The sequence below is a fragment of the Lissotriton helveticus genome, chromosome 6 (assembly GCF_964261635.1).
Source record: "Lissotriton helveticus chromosome 6, aLisHel1.1, whole genome shotgun sequence".
NCBI lineage: Eukaryota > Metazoa > Chordata > Amphibia > Caudata > Salamandridae > Lissotriton > Lissotriton helveticus.
The window spans coordinates 1,464,707,948-1,464,730,173 of NC_136067.1; the positions used below are offsets into that span (position 1 = coordinate 1,464,707,948).

General features: G+C 42.9%; 1 protein-coding gene across 2 annotated transcripts in view; it reads left to right on the forward strand.

Moving 5' to 3' along the window:
* Window positions 1-22,226, forward strand: part of LOC144763557 (MFS-type transporter SLC18B1-like) — a 664,439-nt gene that overhangs the window by 184,546 nt on the left and 457,667 nt on the right. For both annotated transcript variants that reach the window (XM_078649273.1, XM_078649272.1), the window contains one exon: window positions 14,508-14,664. In XM_078649273.1, the coding sequence (XP_078505399.1) occupies window positions 14,508-14,664 (157 nt within the window). The remainder of the gene's footprint in view (window positions 1-14,507; window positions 14,665-22,226) is intronic.

Below are 22,226 nucleotides of genomic sequence, written 5' to 3' on the forward strand. Positions count from 1 at the left end.
AACCTCTGACGTCTCCTCCCGCTCTCCTTGCATCTTTCCTGTCTCCTTACCGACCAAATAAACCTGATACGGGCCCCAAATAGTCCTAGATCGACTCTGTGGGTAAAGAAGAGCACTATAAAGATTCGACTGTGTGTTGCAGTGTATCATGTCTTTATGCCAGACTTCCAGAGTAGGAAGTGAGCCACAGGCCCAACGTATAGCTACCCTGCGTTTGGCTAAAAGGAACCCAAGTGCCACCAGTTTCCTCTCCCCCTTGTTCACCTCTCTATCGAGACCCAGTAGAACTAATAATGGATTGAGTTCTAACTTGTGGTCAGTGATGAGTGACAGTTGCTGGAAAATCTTTACCCAGAAAGCCATGATGTCAGGACAGAGCCATTCCTTATCTAGGAAGCCAGCGTCCTGTACTCTGCAACGTAGACACTGCTGAGTGGTGCAGACCATAGCGATGCAATCTCTCTGGTGTTTAGTAAATGCAGTTTATACATTTAAAATGTATGTGTCGGTGCCTACCGTTGAGAGAGATCTCCCCTGTCCTGGCACAGCAGTATTGCCATGTTTTATCGGCAATGCTCACCTCGAGAGCTCTCTGCCAGTCTATCCATGCCTTGAGCATTGCTGGTCGCATGGCCTCCTGTGCAAGAGCATAACATTGGGTGATTAACTTCACATAGTTATTATTTTGAAACAAAAGCGACAATGCAGGAATTTCAAAAGGCTCCTGCATCTCAGCCCCCAGGAGGTCCCGCAGAGTCTGGTGAGCCTGAAGTACTGGAAACTAGTGAGAAATGTGTGTCCAGTTGCACCCTGAGACTCTGGCTCCCAACTATTAACAATTCCATCACTGAAGTAGTCTCCCATTTTGAGTATGCCTGATGAGTGTAGGGCTTTAGTAACTGCATTTCCCTCCTCACTGGGAACAACCAGCACCACTCAAGCAAAATATGGGGTGAGTACAATAGGGAGCCCGTTTGCTTCGCCAGCGTCCTACACCAGGCCCATACTGTGGAGTTCAATGAGTCAAATGTACGGTGCTGTCTGGTTGGCTCCCGAAAAAGGGTCGGAGGTAAAGTATGTGGAAGGTTGTCTTCTATTTCTACATGTAGATGCGGTAGGTCTTTCAGACTGTGTAGACAGGAATGGGCATGTGTGCAGTGCGATTGAGATACTGTTCTAATTCTAGCGTGTTCAGCACTCCCATGTTGTATGGTAATGTCTGGACTTCCCATTTGACCCTGAGTTGCTCTCCAGCCCAAGCCAACTTGGTCAGCAATGAGTGCAAGGACGTGAAAACCGTTTGTGGCAAGGAAATTGGAATATTCTGAAATAGAAAGAAAAATCTGGGCAATACTATCATTTTCATCAGGGCAATTCACTCTACTAAAGACAATGGTAATTTAATTCAGTGATCTATGTCTTCTTCTGGTTTGTGCACTGCTTTTCCAAAGTTATCTAGCATTACTATAGCCGGATCAGTATGGAATATTTTAACAAGGTACTGTATAGAGTCTGTCCTCCATTGTAGGGGGATTCCATTATCGGCTGCAAGGTGGAGGGGGGCAGAGGGAAGATGGTGGACTTACCCCTGTTCACCCGGAGTCCCCAGAGGGCACCGAACTGGACAGCTTCCCTAAGTATAGGTGAAAGATTACTTTTGGGGTCGCAAACAAACAAAAGAGTATCTTCTGCATATGCCGATATTATAAACTGATGTCCCAGGAATCGCAGGCCCCTGTGGCCTTGGTATTCTCTTAGAGCACAGGCCAGTGGCTCAGCCGCCAGCTCGTACAATAAAGATGACAAGGGGCATCTCTTCAGGTGCCCCAAGCAATCTCAAAGGGGACCATGACATGGTTGTTCACTCTGACTCTGGCAGTTTGTGCCCTGTAGAGTAGCACAATTAAGCGCAAGAACATGTCTCCCACTCCAATCCTGCACGGTACACCCTTCATGAATACCCAGTCCACTGAATCGAATGGTATCTAAAAAGACGGCCACAGCCTTCACTTCCGGATCTATCTGTTGCATCAGGCCAAATAAAGTGCAGAGATTATAGGTGATACTCCGTCCTAGGACGAAGTTCACTTGTTCATGACAGACTACTGACACCAACAGGGCCAGGCGGTTGGCCAGAACTTTGGCAAAAATATTGGTGTTCACATTTAGTAACGACAGGGGTCTATGCGAGGTAAGGTTATTGGGTGATTTATCCGGTTTTAAGAGGGCAACAATAGGCGGCTTCCTCATTGTGGATGGCATCATGTTTGTCTCAACCAGCTCCTCAAAAAGGGTGATTGGTAGGCCTTGTAGAAGGCCACAGTGAGGCCATCAGTACTTCGGGATCCAGTCACACGCATTACAATGAGTGCAGCTCGTATTTCTGAGGGATCCAGAGGTGCCATGAGGTGCTCTCTGTGTTCCACTGTGAGCCATGTCATGTGTATGTGCTCCAGGTAGTCTGCTACAGCTTCTACCTCAGGAGCCTCGGGAGAGCAGTAGAGCTTGGAGTAGTATCTGCAGAACCTGTCAGCTATGCGTTTTGAATCATGTACCGGCTGGTAATTTTCATCTAATATTTCCATGATCACTCCCGAATCTCATCTGTGGCACATTAATGCAGCCAACGTGATACCTGGGTGGTGTCCCTCCCATATATTCTGGCAGGGGCATATTTGACTAGATGCTTAACTTCAGCGTCTGCAGTCTCCTGAAATTCCTCAAGCTTTTCCCTGATGTCTTTGAGCAGTGGTTCATTACCTGTCCATTGGTGTTTTATTTACAGTTGAGCTATACCTCTCTTTAACATAGCTAGTCTAGTTCTCAGGAACTTGAGTACCCCCTGCATGCTTTGAGATTGTGGTGCCTCTAATGTAAACTTGGAGGGTTTCCTAAACCATGCTAAAGCTAGACACAGTACCAATATTGTGTTGGAAGAATTCCTCTATCGCCTGTGCTAGTTCCGCCTTGAATACTGTGTCTAGTATAGAGTATAGCAGGAAACACCAGGAGAATGCAGTGAATTTCCGACCTCGGAGAGCTATGTCCAACACTACGGGTGTATGATCAGAAAAGGACTCGGTAGCAGGTCATACTTGATAACTCAGGACACCAAGCCATTGGATACCAACCAGAAATCAATACTAATATGAGTGTTGTACGCTGCAGAGTAGTGCGCAAAACCTGCGCTCTCTGGAGCGCGAAGTCTCCATATATCGACCAGGCCTAAGAGTTCTCAGATACCTATGATGGCTCTGGCGGCAGCAGAGGGGTGATGTGGAAGACCATTTGAACGGACACTGGTTGGATCTAATGCAGTTGAATTCACCACCCCATATCTGTGGCAGGTCTCCCCAATGATACAAGCGGGCACTAAGTGTATTGTAGAACTGTGGGTCATAGTGGCTGGGTCCGTAGACCCCAACCAATTAGAATGCTTCCCTGTCTCTGGGACAACGAACAATGACAATGACAAACTTGCCCTCTTACGGAGCTCCTGCAGGTGGGACAACGAACAATGACAATGACAAACTTGCCCTCTTACGGAGCTCCTGCAGTGTAATACCAGACCTATTATTAGCCCATCTCAGCACCCCTGAGCATGTAAGGTGAATTCCACCGCACTAAAAGACCCCTGTAAGTTATGTTACGATAAGAGCCCACTATTTATAGGTAAGTGCGTCTCTTGCAAATTCGCTACATCCACACCATGTCTGCGTGAATCTGGTACTATTAATATTCAAATATACATGTGCTAAAGGAGGAAGATTATATCTCTGTTTTGCTGATTTGAGCAGGGCTTTCGATCTAGTAGATTATACTATCCTTTGGACTACTCTGCTCGCTATAGGGGCACCTGGCCTATTATTTACTTTTTGGTAAGATTATATGTAAAAATGTAAATCCGTATTTGTAAAGCGCAAACTATTATTATTATTGCCATTTGTAGAGCGCGCGGCTACCTCCAACTGAGGTGTCCTGGCGCTAGCAGCAGGGGCAACAGTATGACCAGGAGACTAAGAGTGCTTAAGTCAAGTTAAACAACCACGTTTTCAGTGCTTTCCTAAATAGGCGTTCCGATTTGGCCTTCCGTAGATGTTCTGGTATAGAATTCCATAGCACAGTTGTTCTAACCGAAAAGGCATGGCCACCAATCCTAGCTTTCCTGAAGCGCGGAGTTACCAATAACTCCTGATGATTTGACCGCAGCGCCCTTGTTTGATGGTATTTCCGAAGTCTTTGCTTTAGGTATTGTGGACCGGAACCTCTAGTAGCTCTGTAAGCCAGGGTCAACGGCTTGAACTCTTTACATCTCTTAACCGGCAACCAGTGTAGGCTCCGGAGGTGGGGGGAGATGTGGTGGCGATATGGCACGTTCCTAATAAGCCTTGCTGCCGCATTTTGAATAGTCTGCAGTTTCCTGATTAGGTAGTCTGGCATACCCAGATATAGACTGTTTGCATAGTCAAGCTGTGAAATGACTAATGTGTGGACCACTGACTTTCTGAAGTCCATCGGCAATAGATGCAAGAATCTTCTCAAGGCTTTCAACTTCCAGAAACCAGTGGAAGAAACCTGGCAAATCTGAGATTTGCCTGATAGATTGGAATCGAACTTAAATCCCAGGTTCCTAGCCGACATTGCAGGAACCGGTGGGGTATTCAGCTCTGAGGGCCACCAGAGTTTTGACCTGGGGGAGAAGATTTACTAAAAAATAAAACCTCTGTTTTTTCTGCGTTTAACAGCATGCAGCTATCAGTCATCCAAGTCGCCACTTTCAGCAGACACCGCTTGAAGTTGGTGAATGCCGCCTCTGAGTGATCCCTGAAAGAGAACACAAGCTGAGTGTCATCAGCATTTGAGATGGCCTTAACCCCCAGTCGTTCAATTATTGGAGCTAAGGGGGCAAGGTTAACATTAAAAAGAGAAGGGCTCTAGGCTGAGCCCTGCGGTACTCCGCATACTAAAGAGCTGGCAGAGGACACATGCGGGCGAAGAAACACTTTTTGAGACCGTCCCTCCAAAAAGGAGCGGAACCAGCTTAAGGTAGTTCCCGTCACTCCCAGAGACGCTAGTCTTTCTAGGAGGATCTGGTGCGACACCATAGCAAATGCTGCAGACAAATCCACCAGCACCAGCATCGCACAGTTACCCTGGTCCACAGTTTCCCTTATAGTTTCCGCCACTTTCAGCAGGGCGGTCTTTGTGCTATAGCCTAACCTGAAAGTCATGAAGAAGTTTGTGAGACTCTAAGAATTCGGCCAGTTGTATTTGGACTTCCTTCTCGAGTACCTTAGCCAGCACAGAGAGAAGCGAGATCAGCCTAAAGAACTACTCACCCTTACAGGTCTCAAGGCGCTGGGGGCCATTGCGGAAATTAGGTCTCAAGGCGCTGGGGGCCATTGCGGAAATTAAGTGAGCTATTGCCCAGAGTCACATGGTGCTGAGCTGAGCTGCCGCCTGAGCCGGGGATCGAACGATGAGTCCTGTGCTCCGAAGTCAGCTGCCCTGGCTGCTGCACCACACCTCTCCACAGAATCTAGCGTGTAAAGCACGCTATGGTCCACAAGGCGAATGTACTAAGAACTTTGCAGTTAAACGCGGTATTCGGCAAGACTGTGTACTTGCCCCTTTACTTTTTTCTTTGTTTGTAAATGGGGTGGACCAGACCCTACAAACAGTGCATGCCGACACCCCACAAGTTGCTGGGTGCCCCACACCAGTGCTCTTGTATGCAAATTATGCTGTCCTACTGACCAGGACTCCGGTAGGGCTGCAGTGTTTAATGAACACCTTTGGGGATTTTATTGCTGCTATAAAATTGATTATTAACAAAAGCAAAAGTTATACAATGGTTTGTGGGTCAAGGGACAAATAATGTAGAACAGTTTTTATGGATAAGTCGTTGGTGGCTACCGTTGATACCTTTTGCTATCTGGGTATTACTTTGTCAGGTAATAGCCCATGTTCCAGTGAAGTCACTAATGTCAGGAGCAAAATGAACAGATGCACTCATGGAATTTTTAGATTTTCAACCAAGCTGGGCTTTAGGCCCGTTAAGTAGATGATAGCAATTGATAGGGCAAGGGTTTTATCTAGTGCGATATATGGGCTGGTGTGTCGGGCCACCATAATAGTAAAGCACTCCAGACGGAGGAAAATGGTTTGGTTAAAATATACCGCTGACACAGGAAGAAGAAGAGACGTTGTTTATTCAACCCAGATCCTCGGGCATCAGCTGGCAACTGAGGCACACCAAAGTTCTAAGGTGAGCTTCACCTCAACATTCTATGGTAGGGAAATACCAAGGCAGTGGGAAAGGAGGGCAGGAGCAGGAAGGGATATGGGTTACAAGGGGCAAGAGAGATACCAACTATACATTATATAGTAAATATGTGGAAAGACATGCAAAGGTTACACTACACTTCCCTTTGACAGGGAAGAGAAACATTTGCAATATAGTGGATCATATATAATGATAACACTAGGCTGTTGCATGTTTGAGAACGACTCATCCTGACATTTTTTGTTAGTGGCCATGGGAATACCCACTTTGGGGCAGCAGGCTATATTGTCCATGCTCCAGCTGCTACCGTCTTCCAAAACCACTAAATTACTGTTTACATGCTGGATTCTTAGAGGTTTAGAGAATGATGATACTTTGAAACAACCAACCTGTGGTCGTTTAATCACTATCATTGGCTTTCAAACCACTCTATCTTGGGAGTTACCCACTTCTGGTCATATTTAGTTTTGTACTCCTGTTGATGCCAACCAACTTTCTCCATGACTGATACCCTATCTACCCAGACGGCACTTCCACCATTTAGCAAACTGGGACTGAGTTTAGAACCTGGATTCCTCCCTTTCAGAGACACAAATGGAGATACTCCTGTAATGGCATTAGGAGAGGAGTGATATGACCATAGCATCCTTCTCATAGCTTCATCTATGGGTTAGTGCGACGTAAGGGCCATTTGAATGGTGTTATTTATCATTCTATTAGCCCTTTCTACCAGTCTATTAGCTTTAGGGCAATTAAGGGTAGATTTTACATGTGAGATGGCTAGTTTGGATAAGGATTGCATCATTAATTCGACGTAAATTGAACACCATTGTCTGTGACCAGGGTACTGGGTATCCCTTTTGAGAAGACATCTTTTAGAAATTCAGAGATGGTGTGGTGATGGAGGAAACCATTTTTGTAGAGATGCAATGAGAATGATAATCAATGAGTACGAACATGAATCTTTGAGAAACATTTAGTAGATTTAAAGGACCTATGACGACCAAACCTAGTTTGTCCCAAGGTTTGGAAGGAACAGACACTGGATTGAGGGGCGCTTTTCGAGTGACCTTGGATTTGTCACTTGAACCACTCGCTAGGCAATGTTTTACTGTTATTTCCACCATACAGTCCATGTTTGGGAACCAATAATTTTGTCTAATTTCACTTTTGGTCATACTTCTTCCTGGATGTCCCTCATGTGCCACCTCTATGATGCGTTGCTGCATGTTAGTGGTAGGAACAATTCTGTTACCTCTGTAGATTTGATCCAAAATTATGGATAGTTCATCTATCACCACCCATAAAGACTTGAGAATCTCAGGAAGATCTTTGATAATTCTGGGCCATCCTTTACAGATCAAATTTTTTAGATCACTTAGAATGGTGTCTTCTTGTAATCCCTTTTCCCATTCTTCTTTTGTTAACCCCTTCGATGCTCATGACGAGCTCAGCTCGTCATGAGGTGTACCTCTGGTACACTCATGACAAGGTGAGCTTGTCATGAACAATGGGTTTTTAAATTTTCCAGCGCACAGCCGGAAAATGCACCGCATGGATGCGGTTAATGGCTGGAATGTCAATTGCAGGGATGGTTTCCTCAGGAGGGTTAAATTGTGAATCCTTGTTGGAAATGGGAAGTCTCGACAAACAGTCAGCTATTTGGTTTTTATCACCTGAAACATAACATATGGTGTAATTGAAACCTTGTAAGCCCAACACCCATTTAGAAATGCGGGGAGTAGCCCTTTCTATGCTTTTTCTGGAGAACATAGGAAGTAGCGGTTTATGATCTGTACGCATGGTAAAGGGAATTCCCCATAAGAAAAATTTGAAATGGTTTATTGCCCAATAGCAAGCAAGAGCCTCTTTCTCAATTGTGGAATAGTTACATTCAGGTTCTTTCAATGACCTGGACGCAAACGCTATCTCTCTCTCTTTACCATCTACCATTTGCGTGAGTGAGGCTCCTAGCCCTTTCATGCTTGCATCTGTAGTCAAAGTTGTCCTGGCACTGGGATCAAACATTCCTAAAGTGGGAGCTTTTACTATGGCTTGTTTGATATAAGTTAAGAAGTCACTTTGGCATTGGGAATTCCAGTTAAAGGGGGACCCCTTTTTTAACAATTCTGTTAGAGAGTGCACATGTCCTGCAACATTTTCCACAAACTTAGACATGTACCCTACCAGGCCCAAAAAGGATTTAAGCTCTTCCTTGTTAGAGGGAGCTGGTGCGAGCTTGACCGAATCCATTAAGCTGGTTTTAGGTCTAATTCCTTCACCAATGATTGTGTGGCCCAGATATACTACAGACTTCACACGTATTTTACATTTGTCTCTGTGAGTGGTGAACCCTTCCTTGCTTAGTTTACAAAGAACTTCTCTTAGGATCTTGTTGTGTTCAGTTTCTCCATATATCAGGATGTCATCCTGGAAATACAACACTTTTTCCAATCCCTTTAAAATGTGTTGCATTATTTGTTGGAACACTGCCAGGCCAAACAGTTTTCTGTAGAATTGGTAGGCTCCAATGGGCGCTATGAAGGATGTGAGGGCTCTAGAATTGGGGTGGAGAGCTGCCTGATGGTACGCTGCGGAAAGATCTAGGACATTGAAATATTTGGCACCTTGAATTACACTGAGGATCTCGTTGATGTTGGGAAGAGGGTGTCTACCCACCCAAATGTTGAAGTTAAGATCCCTAAGATCCACACATAAGCAGATACATTTCCCTCCTTCCTTAGATGCGACCACTATGGGAGCTAACCACTCTGAGCTTTCAATTCTTTCAATCAGCACAAAAGTTTCCAATCTCTCTAATTCTCTTCTGAGAGGGTCTTTTATAAGTAAGGGGACAGATCTAGGTTTGTGGACATCTTGTTTATTTTGTTTCTTTAACTTGATTTTATGCAGAAAACCCTTCAGCAGACCCAACTTGTCTGAAAATACTTCAGGAAGTTCTTCACAAACTTCTTTCCCTATGCCAGATCTCTCCACTAAATACACAGGTTCAGAAGCATTAGGATCCAAGATCTTTTTGGTGTTACAACCCTAATAAATTAGACCCACTTCTTGTAATGTAAACTGTTCCCACAGTAGCCCTGTCTTTGAAATTGATCTGCATAACGAGCATGCCTATCAAGGGTATAGGATCGTGGTTGTAACCACCTGGATTGACATCAGGGGGCAACATTTCATAATCCTTGCTTCCTGAGTTGGCCTTGAATGTACCTTCATTGATAAGGGTATAGGGGGAACATGAGTCTGCTAACACCATATACGGAATGCCATCAAGGAAAATTTCACAATTGGGGTAGTTACTGTCAGACAAATCCTTAGGGTCTGCTACCTAGAATATAATGTCTTCATTTGACTCTGTCTCACTGTGAACGATGTGAGTGAAATCTTTTCTTAAATCATTGCAAACTTAAGAGAAATGATCACGTTTGTTGCATTTCCTACACGTAACATTCCTAGTTGGACATCTTACATTGTTGGCCAAATGATTGGGATTACCACAACAGAAGCATTTACATTTTAGAACTTCAGTTCTCTGTTTTACTTATTCAGTGGAGGATACTTTGTTCTTATAATCCTTAGTTGACACCTTGAGTACACTATTGTCATTGACTTGTTTGACCTCAACAGAATCTTTCATTTCATTCATACAAAATGCAGTATGCTCTATGCTTTTTGCAATATTGACTGCTTGTTTTGAATCAGGAGCATCAGCTAATAATTTCTCTTGGGTTTTCTTGTCAGAAGTACACCTCACCCATTGACCTCTAATAAGAGATTCCGTTAATGTACCGAACTCACAGGTAGAAGCTAACCCCGTAACACTGCAATGTAATTACCTACTTTTTCATTCTTCCCCTGTGATCTAGAGAAATATTTATGGCTTTCTAGGACCACATTAATTTTTTCTTCAAATTGGATTTCGAATTTTGTAAGGGTATTTTGATAGACCTCATGGTGAGGGTCTCCGTGAGCATCTTCATTTCCACTTTCACCTTCATTTAGAGTGTCAGGGAGATCATCAAAAAATTCTCTCGCATGTTTTCTCAAACTATGTAACCGAATATACTGTTTGCGTACAGAAGAAAATCTGCCCCCCCATAGCAATTAGATAAGATTCAAAAAGATTCTCCAATCTTTTCCAAGGAATAAGTGGTTCTCCCTCATCATTCAAGAACGGAGGAGGTTGAGACATTGCAAATGACGCCACAATGGAAAGGAAAAAATAGGAGAATAACAAGGGAAAAAAGACAGGAGTAGGGTAAGAGAAGAAGTGGAAGAAAGGAGAAAGAGTGATGAATGGGAGAAAGAAATGGAGGAGTTGGCCAAGATAATACTGAATATGTTTTAAAAGTAACAATAATACAAAGAGTAAGTTAAAATACTAAAGTTTCTAAGAAATATAACACTTTTCACAAATATAGCACCAATAGTAAAATGTCAGTGTCAAGGAGTAATACTGTGTGCTTTAGTTGTGGAGGACAATACAAGTTCTAAGCTGTGCCCGTCAGCGATAAGGTGTTTAACATGCACTAATAACAAGATGTGAGCTGTGCCAGTCAGCGGTAAGCGCACTGGCAGGGAAATCCAGGTAGATACACCCCTTACAGGGAGAAACCGATGAAGAAAACCTTACGTAAGCTGTGCCTGTCCGCATAGATGAGGCTGGCAGGCGAACCTTTGTGGAACAATCAAAACCAGCTTGTTGAGAGAACCTTCGAGGCATAAACAGGAAAAATAAACAGAAGAAGAAATCTCCTCAGTGGCAGCAGGTGTGGAAATCACATGTTGAAAACAGCTGGAATGGCGGATGCGTCACCGCACCTGAATGGTCTTTCAAAAAAGGGTTGATTACAAGCGCACAACAGATTCCTCACACAACTGTGAAGATTAACCCTTGCGCTTGACCGAAACCATCCATCAAAACAGCCGGGAGGCTAAAGCGGAACATTTGTTACCGCTCCTTTCCCACCCGATGAGAGGGTTTAGTCCTTACGCAGTGAATTCCTCACGCGGGTGAGGAGGATTCCCATTGCGCATGGCAGACACCGACAAATGCTGAGGGGTTTCTGGAGCACCCAAAGCGGCAACGAAACAGTACCGCACTTGACAGCTGGGTTCAATCAGGCAATCAATAATACGGCATGGCTAAGCATTAAAGAAAGCCTGTGAAGCAATAAAAGACAACATCAGTTCACCCAAGGCACACAGCAGGTGAGGAACAGCTGAAAGGAGAACTCCATTTGTGAAGTGAAATCAGACCACGGGTAAGGATGTATATTGAAAGGCAGAAACAGCTCAAAACCAATTAGGCTGAGAATGATTCACTCTTCAACTATCGGCATAGAAAGTTAGTCACACAGGGGAAGCTTCAGGAGTGAGGATGGCGAAATATCTTTGTTGAGAGGTAAAGAGCTGTGCCTGTCAGCGCAGAAGGCAGCTGCAGGCGGCACATTAAACACCCCCACGTCACAGGAAACTAATGAGAATACACAGGTTCCAGGGAAGTTTCCACTCAAAGTTTAATTTCAGGATGACTCATGGAAAGTCAGGAATGGATGCACTCACCAGCAGTGTAGAAGAATATTCCTGACAGCTTACTCTTCAACGTCACGGAGGAGTGCAGAGTCTTCAGCTGGTGATCAGAAACTGGGGGAGGATCAGAAGTTGCCCCCAGCGCAGCAAGAATCATCGCCAAATTGTTAAAATAAACCGCTGACCCAGGAAGAAGGGGAGAAGTGGTTTATTCAACATTGAACCCAGATCCTCAGGCACCAGCTGGCAACTGAGGCACACCAACGTCCCAAGGTGAGCTTCACCTCACCATTCTAAGGTAGGGAAATACCAAGGCAGTGGGAAAGGAGGGGAGGAGCAGGAAGGGATAATGGGTTACAAGGGGGGGCAAGTGAGATACCAACTATTCATTATATAGTAAACATGTGGAAAGACATGCACAGGTTACGACAGGTTTCCTCAAATGCCTTCTCAGTTTGCCTACCTCAGCCTCTTCCAAGATCATTTACAGAGAAATAGGGCTACAGTATCTCACAGACCATATGGTCCAAAGACGAAACCAGTTTTACCAAGTCAATTATTTTAGACTGTTAATTCCTGGACAATGTACTGGTGATTCCTTAGTTAAGTTATAATAATTCTTTGTACAGTAAATTGTTTAAGATTTGTGTCCGGACTAACCATTTATTGGTAACACCACTTACCTAGCTGTCTATCAGAGAAACTTTCATGACCCATAAAAGTGAAGTCCAGTTGGATTGTGAGAGAAGGAAATCAACTGTAAAGTGTTATCTAACACTTACTTTAACAGAGGGCTGTCAAGACTATTTAACCTATATTCCTAATCTCATGCACCGTTTTGTACTAGTTAGATTTAAAGTTTGAATTGCTCACCACCTAATTGCCTTCACCAATATAAAAACTTGTCCCTTAGATTCGACCCCTTACCCATGTGGTGGTCGGAGCAAGCAAAGCACTGTGCACTTTATACTGTTTTGTGGTTTTTATTCTAGTTTTAGAAGTTACTATTTAAAACCACTCTTGTTTACACGAGGTAATGGATAGCATATTGCTGCCTTAAAATACAGGTCTAAAATAAACGACACTACGGTCTGTCTTAATGTAGCACATTGTTATTATAAATGCAATTAATATACATAAAAGTGTTGTCGTTCTGACATAGTGAAGACCCTGGAGGAATTTAAATGGAGATTGTACCTCTTTTAAACATTTTTTAGTGTTTTTAGATATGATTAACTTTGGTATTATGCTGCATACTGGGTATTCGCTTGTAATATCTCTTACTATCTTTATACCATTCATGTGTAATGTAATCAGCTTTTTATCTATGTATACTTTCATGGTTGTTTTACATACACCGAATAAAGTTTTTGAAACGAAGACTTCCACAAATGGCTTTAAAATCATAAAGGCTAGGTATTGGCAAGCCCTTTATGGTATATATTGATTAGAGAATGGTGGGAGTTTTTTGATAATTAAATGATATCCTGAGTTCTAGGATTTTTTGGACTATATTAAATCATTTAGCACGAGCACTTAATTTTAAATTCAGATTGGGCATTCTTCCAATTACAGTGTTTACTAAATATTGGTCAAGCGGTATTCGGAGGTCTGTTAAATAAACATTGCAGAATAAACAAGAAAACATGTGGAACAGTTATTCGTTCCAGTGTGTTTTTTCCAGTTTCTACCGTCCACATGTACGAATTCTTTTTTCAGTACTCTGTTTGCAACCCAAAAAAGGACTTCTTGATGTACAAACCACCAATTGCAATTTGAATTTGCAACCAAAGTCCGAATCAGTTTTTTGAAGGTGTGTGGGGTGTCCTTCCACATCCCAAGTAGTATTTGGAGTAGTATGTATTCACGTTTTGCGACCAAATTTCGGTAGCAAAACTTTAATATTTTACTGACTACAGAAATGTAGTGGTGAGACATTCGTAAGCGAGAAGGGGGCCCCCAAGTACTCCTTCACTTTTGTGAATGTTAAGAATTTTTTTTAAGTAGGCGGTGGTGACCACTGCCTAGCGTTAAAAAAAGTAAACTTTTTTTTTTTACGCATCTCGTTTTCTTTAAGGAAAAACACAAATGCTTGCTTTTATTTAAAAGCAGTCTAAAACATGGTGGGCCTACGAAGCAGCCAGCGATTCATAGTGGATCGCAATTTGTGACCTACTGTATTAATATTCATGAATAGGTCGATTTGTGGCCCACTATGAATCAGGTGTTTGTGAACAAACGTATTCGAACATAGGTTTGTTTGCAAAAACAGAATAGATTCAGTAAAAGGCGGTTCACAATTTGTGACAACATTTACTGGCTACGTTCTTTATTCATCTGGCCATAAATTCCTAGAGTTGGCATGGCCCATTAGTGGCACATTTTTTAGTAATCATTATATTGACATGATTTTATTCTTTTCATTGTATGGATTTTAAATCGGTACCAAGCAGAGTGTTCTACATATGTTATGACTGTTTTACTTGTTGATGGATTATTTGATCTCAATACATAAATAAATGCAAATAAATGAAACCATTCATTGTGCTCATCTGAAACATGTATGCACCTGTTGACTTCTGTGCTGATCAATATCTACCTTTAGTGATTTACACAGTTAATTTAAGTGTTTCAACAAAGAAGAAACTTTATGTGTTTGACCTTTCAGGGAACACTGGAAATTTTTACTGGACTGGGCCTTGTCTTGGGCCCTGCCATCGGTGGCATTTTGTACCAGACTTTTGGATATGAAATTCCCTTCATTGCTTTAGGATCTGTTGTGCTTCTCATGCTGCCACTGAACATGTTCGTCTTACCCGGATATGGTAAGAAACCACATTTCATTGTTTCTGTTTGAAGGTGGTTGGTGTAGTTGAGCTCCACATAATTAACTTTTACCCAGTTATACTTTGTCACTTAAAAATAAGTGAAAGAAAACCACGACAAGTAATTTTGTGATTTCCTATGCATTGATGTTTTCTCTAACTACTAAACTGCTTAGCTACCTAAGTGGTTATGAATATTAGGGGTGTCTAAAAAATGCTGATTTTAGATGCAAAAAGGTGTTCCTATCCTATATGTGTGGGCTCATTCACCTTGCAAAAGTTCTGACAGAACTAAAATTATGTTATGGTTCACCCAGTTTCTTCCTTTTCTGACTACCAGTTACATAAGGGTTCTAGCGGCTTTCAGTGTTTGCCTACATAAGTAACCATCCTCCTATTTATCTTCTACCTAACATTTGTATTGTGATTAGTTTAACTGAAAGTTGGTCTGGTGGGAGAACTAAGAGGGAACTAGTGAATGAGTGACAAACATTCTGACTCTACCCACTAAAAAGTTGTGTCTGTATCTCAAGGCTTGGCATCATTTTCCATCAGCCACATTCATCCAGTCCCATGCCGCGTCTGCACGCCTTTTGTGGGCAAATTCTCAAAGAGAGGAGTGGCAGCAAGGGAGCAGAAAGGAACAGTTGGGGTGCTGTGTGTGGCCCTAAGAGCCACTCAAAAACTGTATGGAGCCACCAAGACCTGTGAAGAGAGGAATCAAAGTCAACTTTAGGTGCACAATTAAGGATGGAAATTCAAATATTAGTAGAGAAAGAAAAAACAACAAGAGTAAAACCTCCCCAAGAGATTTTTATGCTCAGACCACTACAGAACCCGTTTTTAATAACGAGTGGCAGGCAGAGAGAACATAATGGCAGAACAGATCCAAACGGGGAAGCTCTAATGTTTTCTCATGAAGTACTTCATGAGAAGATGGACAAGATTGATGTACAGTAGTAACATCGGAGGCTTCTTTGATAACTTAGACAGCAGTGATATGAGTGTGAAGCAGAGAATTGAATACTTTATAAGTTGAAAACGGCAGAGTTGACAACAAACAAAATCATATTGTTGATTTCAAAATGGTGGTATCGCTTCCATTCTATAGTTGTATAGTAACATGGTGTGCCTTGACAGTCTGAAACTTGCTGCAAATTTGAGGTCTTTTGGCATACCAGAAAAATCAAAAGACATAGACCTTGACAATCTCTTGAAAAATACAATGTTGGCACTTCTTTCTGTAGTCTGTAAGTGCTTCCATCGTCAGTCAGTCCGCCATAATCGCTTTATTTCGGCAATTAATAAAAACGGCATAAAAAGTATTCTAAACACAGTAAAATCATACTATACGTTAAAACAGTGTCTTTAAAACAAAATACAAATAGAACTATAATACAATTAAAATATAGAGTGAAGAGGGATAGATCAAAACTTGATTATAGTTTCTTATATTACAAGTACTGTTTTTGTCTCTTTATGGCACATTGAAAAAATAGAGCCAAGAATAGCAGGTATAGAGATCCGATAATTGTTTTAGGAAATATTTAGGTCTCCAACATTGCCTGAACCTATATCTGCACAAGAATGGGTGAATGAACCTGTTCCTCTCCTCACTATAGAGTTTACAAAAAATTAAAACGTGAAGTTCACATTGGACTGAAGAGGCGTCAAATGGGCAGGCAGACAGGGCTTCCATAGAGTAAGTGTTAGCAGGATAACCCAGCATTAAAGGAATATAGTTCAATCGGAACCTCATTAACAGGAATCTATGTTGGATGTTTGTCACAAAGGATACATAATTAAAAGCGGATATGTTTATTGGTGGCTCTAGGTGGTATTGTTTGACCCTAGATTTAGAGCAGTTGGCTTCTCATCTCATTTGCCTCTGTTTTTCTGTCAGTAGTTTTTTCACTTCCGACCTAGAGATGTTGGTGCATGTAGCTGGGTCATCAAATAAGTTAGGCAAGCCAATAGTATATAGACTATTCTTGACAAACTGCAGCCACTTATTTTACGTGACCCGTCAAGCTTTAAGCAGTCCTGTAGAATTTCATGTGTTAGCTTCAATGTTTCTCTTCTCCATATGGGGGGGGGGGGGGGCGAATAAATCTGGGCCATAATGAAAGGAACATCCAATTCGATTTTGTGGCAATTATAAGAGGAGCAAAACTGGAGGACACCTATCGGGTGTTTCCTAAATGTATTCTCAATTTGTTGTAGAGTAGATACATTAGTGACTCCCCACACTGGTGCCCCATACGTTGCCACAGAGTTTGTTTTGGCTTCATATATTTTTTTTATGGCCTCCATAGATTTAGACCCCAATTTTTTGATGAAACAAAAAACTGCCCCTAAGCTTCTTTCCATCATGAGGTGTCTATTGGCCACCATGTTTTTCATGTGTTTTTCGAATCGAATAGTACCCCCAAATAGCAGAATTAATCTACTACCTCCAATTTCCTCCCTTCTATGTTCCAGTTAGGTGGATTTCTTAGTCTTGCTCCTGCCCCTGCCCCAAGCACAAATGATTTAGATCCATTCACTTTAAGGTCTAGATTCTTCAGAAATATTGTGTAGGAGTCTATGAGCGTCTGCAATGCATTGCCAGTCTGGGCCAGCAGTACCGAGTTATCTGCATAAAGGAGTAGGGGCACAAGCACAGAATTAATGATAGGGACATCGCTGGTGGACCCAACCAATGCATCTTCTGCGCCATTCGTATAAAGTAAGAATAAAAAGGGAGCGAGTATGCACCCTTGCCTGACACCGTGGGCAACTAAAAAATGTCTGGAGCATTCCTCCTCCCTCCCAAGGCGAACACAACCCATGGCAGCGGAGTACAACTCCTGAATAAAATTTATTATTGGCTTATCTATGCCCATGTCTTCCATTATTGACCATAGCTTTCTGTGAGCCACTCGGTCAAAGGAGGCTGATAAGTCTATAAATGGTGTGTTAAGGTGGTCTGCCTTAGCTGTTGTATATTTAGAAATCAATACTTTTAAGTTGCGACACAGATCCACAGTCCCTTTATTCTTTCTAAATCCATACTGGGCTCAAATTGGTATCTTGTTTTCTTGAGCCCAAACCTCTAACCTGTTTAACAGAAGACGACCCATTAATTTCGCTGTACTGTCTAGCACCGATATTCGTCGATAGTTTTTCGTTAATGCTTTGTTCCCCTCCTTATAATCGGATTAGTAACTGACTTTTTCCATGAGGGGACATTAGTTTGTGCTATAGCATTAACAACATTAGTGAGTAATGGGGCCCATAATTCTTGATTAATTAAAAAGAAATCTATCGGTACCCTGTCTGGCCCTGCTGCCCTCGATTTGCTACATTGTTTCAGTGGATTTTTCATTTCATGGAGGGTAAAAGATAGTTTGGCTCCCTCTGGGTGGGTCAGGCAGCACCATGGCATTACAGAGCCCTCCCCTTCTGTCTCAAATACCCCCATGAAGTGAGTTACCCAGGCTCCCTCCGTTACATGCTGGTCTAGGGAGATATCAGTCTTGTCTTTGAGGAACGGGCCATTAATTATGTGCCAGAATTCCCTACTGTTTTTTATTGTTGCTGCTTGTATTCATTTGTCCCAGGCTCCTTCCTTTAGAGCCCTTAGTCTATTATCTCTTTCTGTTTTATAAGAGGAGTGTTACAATATTACCAGCACCAAATCTCTTGGTTTTGTACTGAGGGCGATATCAAGGTTTTTTAATGCTTTGGTACAACGATCATTAAATCAACATAATGACCCCCTGGCCTTTCGGTTACAATGCGGCAAGAGATTAATATTGTTAGACCTAGATTTCCCAAGCCTACATAGGGTAGCTTGGCACAGTAGTGGTCTACAGCTAACTCAAGGCGTTGGCTAAGTACTTACAAGTCTCACCCACAGTACCACAGTGATGAACCACTAAAATAAAGACACAACACCTCTCTTTGGAAAAATACCGTTACCTTTTATAAAAATAATATGGCTCTTTGGATTCAAATTATACAGATTACCACATCAGTTTCGCTCAGAAATAATCATTACACTTTTGTCTTGGGAAAATACATGACGCTCTTCTTGCTGTGGAAAAATTACAGTGAAACACATTCTATTGACAATGGATACGTTGATGAATGAATAACACTCTTCTGGGATTAGAAATATTCCAAGAGAATTACACTATGCAATATCACTTTACATTAACAATCAATGTCATCAACATTTCATGACTTGAACCGGCCCAAATACCTGGTTACTTCATTACCAAAGGGTTAAGAACTCCCTCCCCTTCTCTGTACCTTCACACAGAGCTAGGATACACACTTACAGTCACCTACAGGGCTATAAATGCCTGAGGAAAGTTCCCCAATGGGCAAGTACTGTCAGCGCTTTATTGACAGTAATTTATATGTCAGACAACCTATAAACCTGAGGTGGGGGTTAAAGAGTTGTTATCCCCTCAGCTACTATGCACAATTTAGAGTTTAATCAGACAACATGTCAGGGCACCTTGTTATACGCAAGATCTGGTAGTTTTGTTTAACCTTAGTCCCCAGGGCACAGCACCTTCCTTTCTCTCCCCCACTCTCCTTACTGTCACAGTGGCCGAACCGCCACAGTCCTCCTCTCTTGCCTGACAATCGCCCTCAAAGGGTTTTGCCCAGCTTCCCTGGTTGACTCCTCAGCTTGAGCTGGCGCTGGGGCTTTTGGTGACACACTGAAGGGCTTGCCGTGGGGTCTCTCCCTTTTCTGCTGCTCGGGGCGCTGTTCCTGTGGTGTTCTTGTGGTGCGCTGAGGCAGGTACAAGGCGGGGCACTTCAGGCGAGGAAGCGCCAAGCGGGCTCCCCCGACGATCGTCTCCCTCGGCGTCTGGGCGTCTCCTGCGCGCTCCGGCTCGTTTGCGCAGCTGCGGGAAGGTAGTGCTCCGGCGGGAAGTCGGCGCTGGTCACCTGATGCGAACGCGTCTCTTCACGGAGGCTGCTCACAGCTCAGACACGCCTCCCGTAGGCCTCGCCTCCTCCGATCCGCCTCCTCACGGCCAAGGGTAGGACAGCGCGGGCGCGAGGGATTAGTATTCCCGCCCGGCGCTGCACTTCCGCCGCTTTTCCTGCACAGTCTCTCCCCTCACCTGGCTCCACGGGGATCGCGCTTTGAAGCGGCGACTCGCTCCTCCAGGCTACAGGCTCCACAGTTCTCCAACCACACCAAGGCGCTTCAAGGGATCCACAACTGACTCGACACCCTGGTAGGTGCAGCGCTGGGCAGGGGATATGAGAATAAGTTTCAGAAGGAAGGTCCTGTCAGTTTTTACAGTAATGCTGATTAAGAAGGGTCTTCCTTCTCACGTAGCTCGATTTCTTTATCAATAGCTGTTGTCTTGAGAGAGGGATCGGTCAAAGGCTGAAGGGGGAACAATCCTCTGAAGTAACTGTCAGCCTCAGTGACAAACTAGCTGCTCTCAGTGTGTCCACCTCCTCTCACCACTGCCTCACTCCTCTACTCTGGGGTCAGCACAAAATGGCTGCTGGTCACTGGCCTTATATAGGGTGGCCTGAGACCTGCAGAAGCCTCTAGTTAATTCTAGAAAGTTCCCTAATGTTATCCTATGGACCTGTCCTCCAGTAGTGTCCGTTATGGCAGTTGGTGGACACCATTTTAGGTTTCTGGAGATCCCTAGATTTTCAAGGGGGCTGACTAGGCCTCACAGGTTATGAGGGAAAAATGGCGTCATCGTCAAGGAACACCTAGCCCCCTGACAGCATTAAAAAAAAACTCCTGATGGACATATGTAAAAATAAAAATAGAAACTCTGGGAGGCTAAGGGGGACAAAAAATAAATCATAGTGGTTAGAGTCTTCCCAGAAGCAGACAGGTCTAACAAATATACATTTCAACTTAAATTCGTTCAAAGGCTGCAGGGATTTCTTCAGGCAGTGAGAGTAGGTCTAAACTGATTGAGATCTCCTGAGTCGTAATGGCAACAATACTACAAGTGAATTTCGAGGTGTCTAGCTTGTCCCATTTCAGGACAATCCCATTTTTCCTTGCAATTGATGGCTTTGGTACTCGTTTACCAGGATAATGTTCTTTAAACCCCATGGCATTTGGCAAGTAATTGCAGCTTGATCGCTAAATGGATAGATTTCTGTCTTGATAAGGGAGACCTGTGCTCTTATAGCTTCAGAGGCCAGAATGAAATTGATGGTTAAATTATGGGATCGGACAAAGAACTTATTGTCTAATTAGCATGTATTGGGGTCAGCTGAAGTTATTATCTCCAGGTTATGAATCACTAGTTGTCTCTTTAGTGCAAAGCCATAGTCGTTATGGGAAAAGTGGCGATTAGGCTCCCCTAAATCATCTATCAGACCACAGGCCACGGGCTCCATCCAGTAACAACTATAGGTGTTAAAATTGCCCATTCATATTATATCTAAGGGATTGTGGTGACTTTTCAAGAGATGGCCAATATCTTTTTCAATTAGTTCTACTACTCCGGCCAGATCTCCTGTAAATATTCAACACCACAGGGGCAGCCCTAACCACCTGAACCAGGGGCTAAACTTATTTTTCGAAACAGAGGTTCAGAATGTACATCAATCAATAACATACCATAAGGACAATAAAGTTATACAGAGAAAGAAAAAGTAAAAAAGGAGAAAAATAAAACTTTTGGCCCAAGGAAAAGGTAATTCTGAAAAAAATATATATACATGTGATTATAGAAAAGTACAAAATGTATTTAGATTTAAAAAGTTTACATAAAGCTCAGATGGGTTGTCGGTATAACAAGAACATTACAAAACATATACATAAAACCAGACAAGTGGCAAACACATAGAGGTTACATAAACATAAGAGTTTTAGAACCACATAAGAACTCCTATACACAAAACACTGTGTCCTCCTTAGTTTGTGGCCACAATATCGTCAACAGCGTTTCGACCGTTGTCATAAGTACATGGTCATCCTCAGGACAATACATTTTCTGAGCTTGTCATCAACCAATAAAATAGCCAACTGCTGTGGAGTCAGTTTAAAAGTTCCACTGACTTCTATAAAGTTCGTCCATAACTGGTCACTGAAATTTCGCAACAATCTTTTCAAGGAAGTCGCTGCCTCCAATCGGCAATATCGTGACAACCAAACGAATATAAATTGGGTTTGGGTCGATTCTCATTCCGACGAGCCGCAATTTAGACTGGCCGCCATGCCGAAATGCCTAAGCTATATGCGCGTGCGTGGCAAGTATGAGACAGCAAGAAGGAGACTAAGTTGCAAGGCAAGCTGCCTTGCAACTTAGTCTCCTTCTTGCTGTCTCCTTCTTGCTGAATATTTATATTCGTTTGGTTGTCACAATATTGCCGATTGGAGGCAGCGACTTCCTTGAAAAGATTGTTGCAAAATTTCAGTGACCAGTTATGGACGAACTTTATAGTAGTCAGTGGAACTTTTAAACTGACTCCACAGCAATTGGCTATTTTATTGGTTGATGACAAGTTCAGAAAATTTATTGTCCTGAGGATGACCATGTACTTATGACAACGGTCGAAACGCCGTCGAG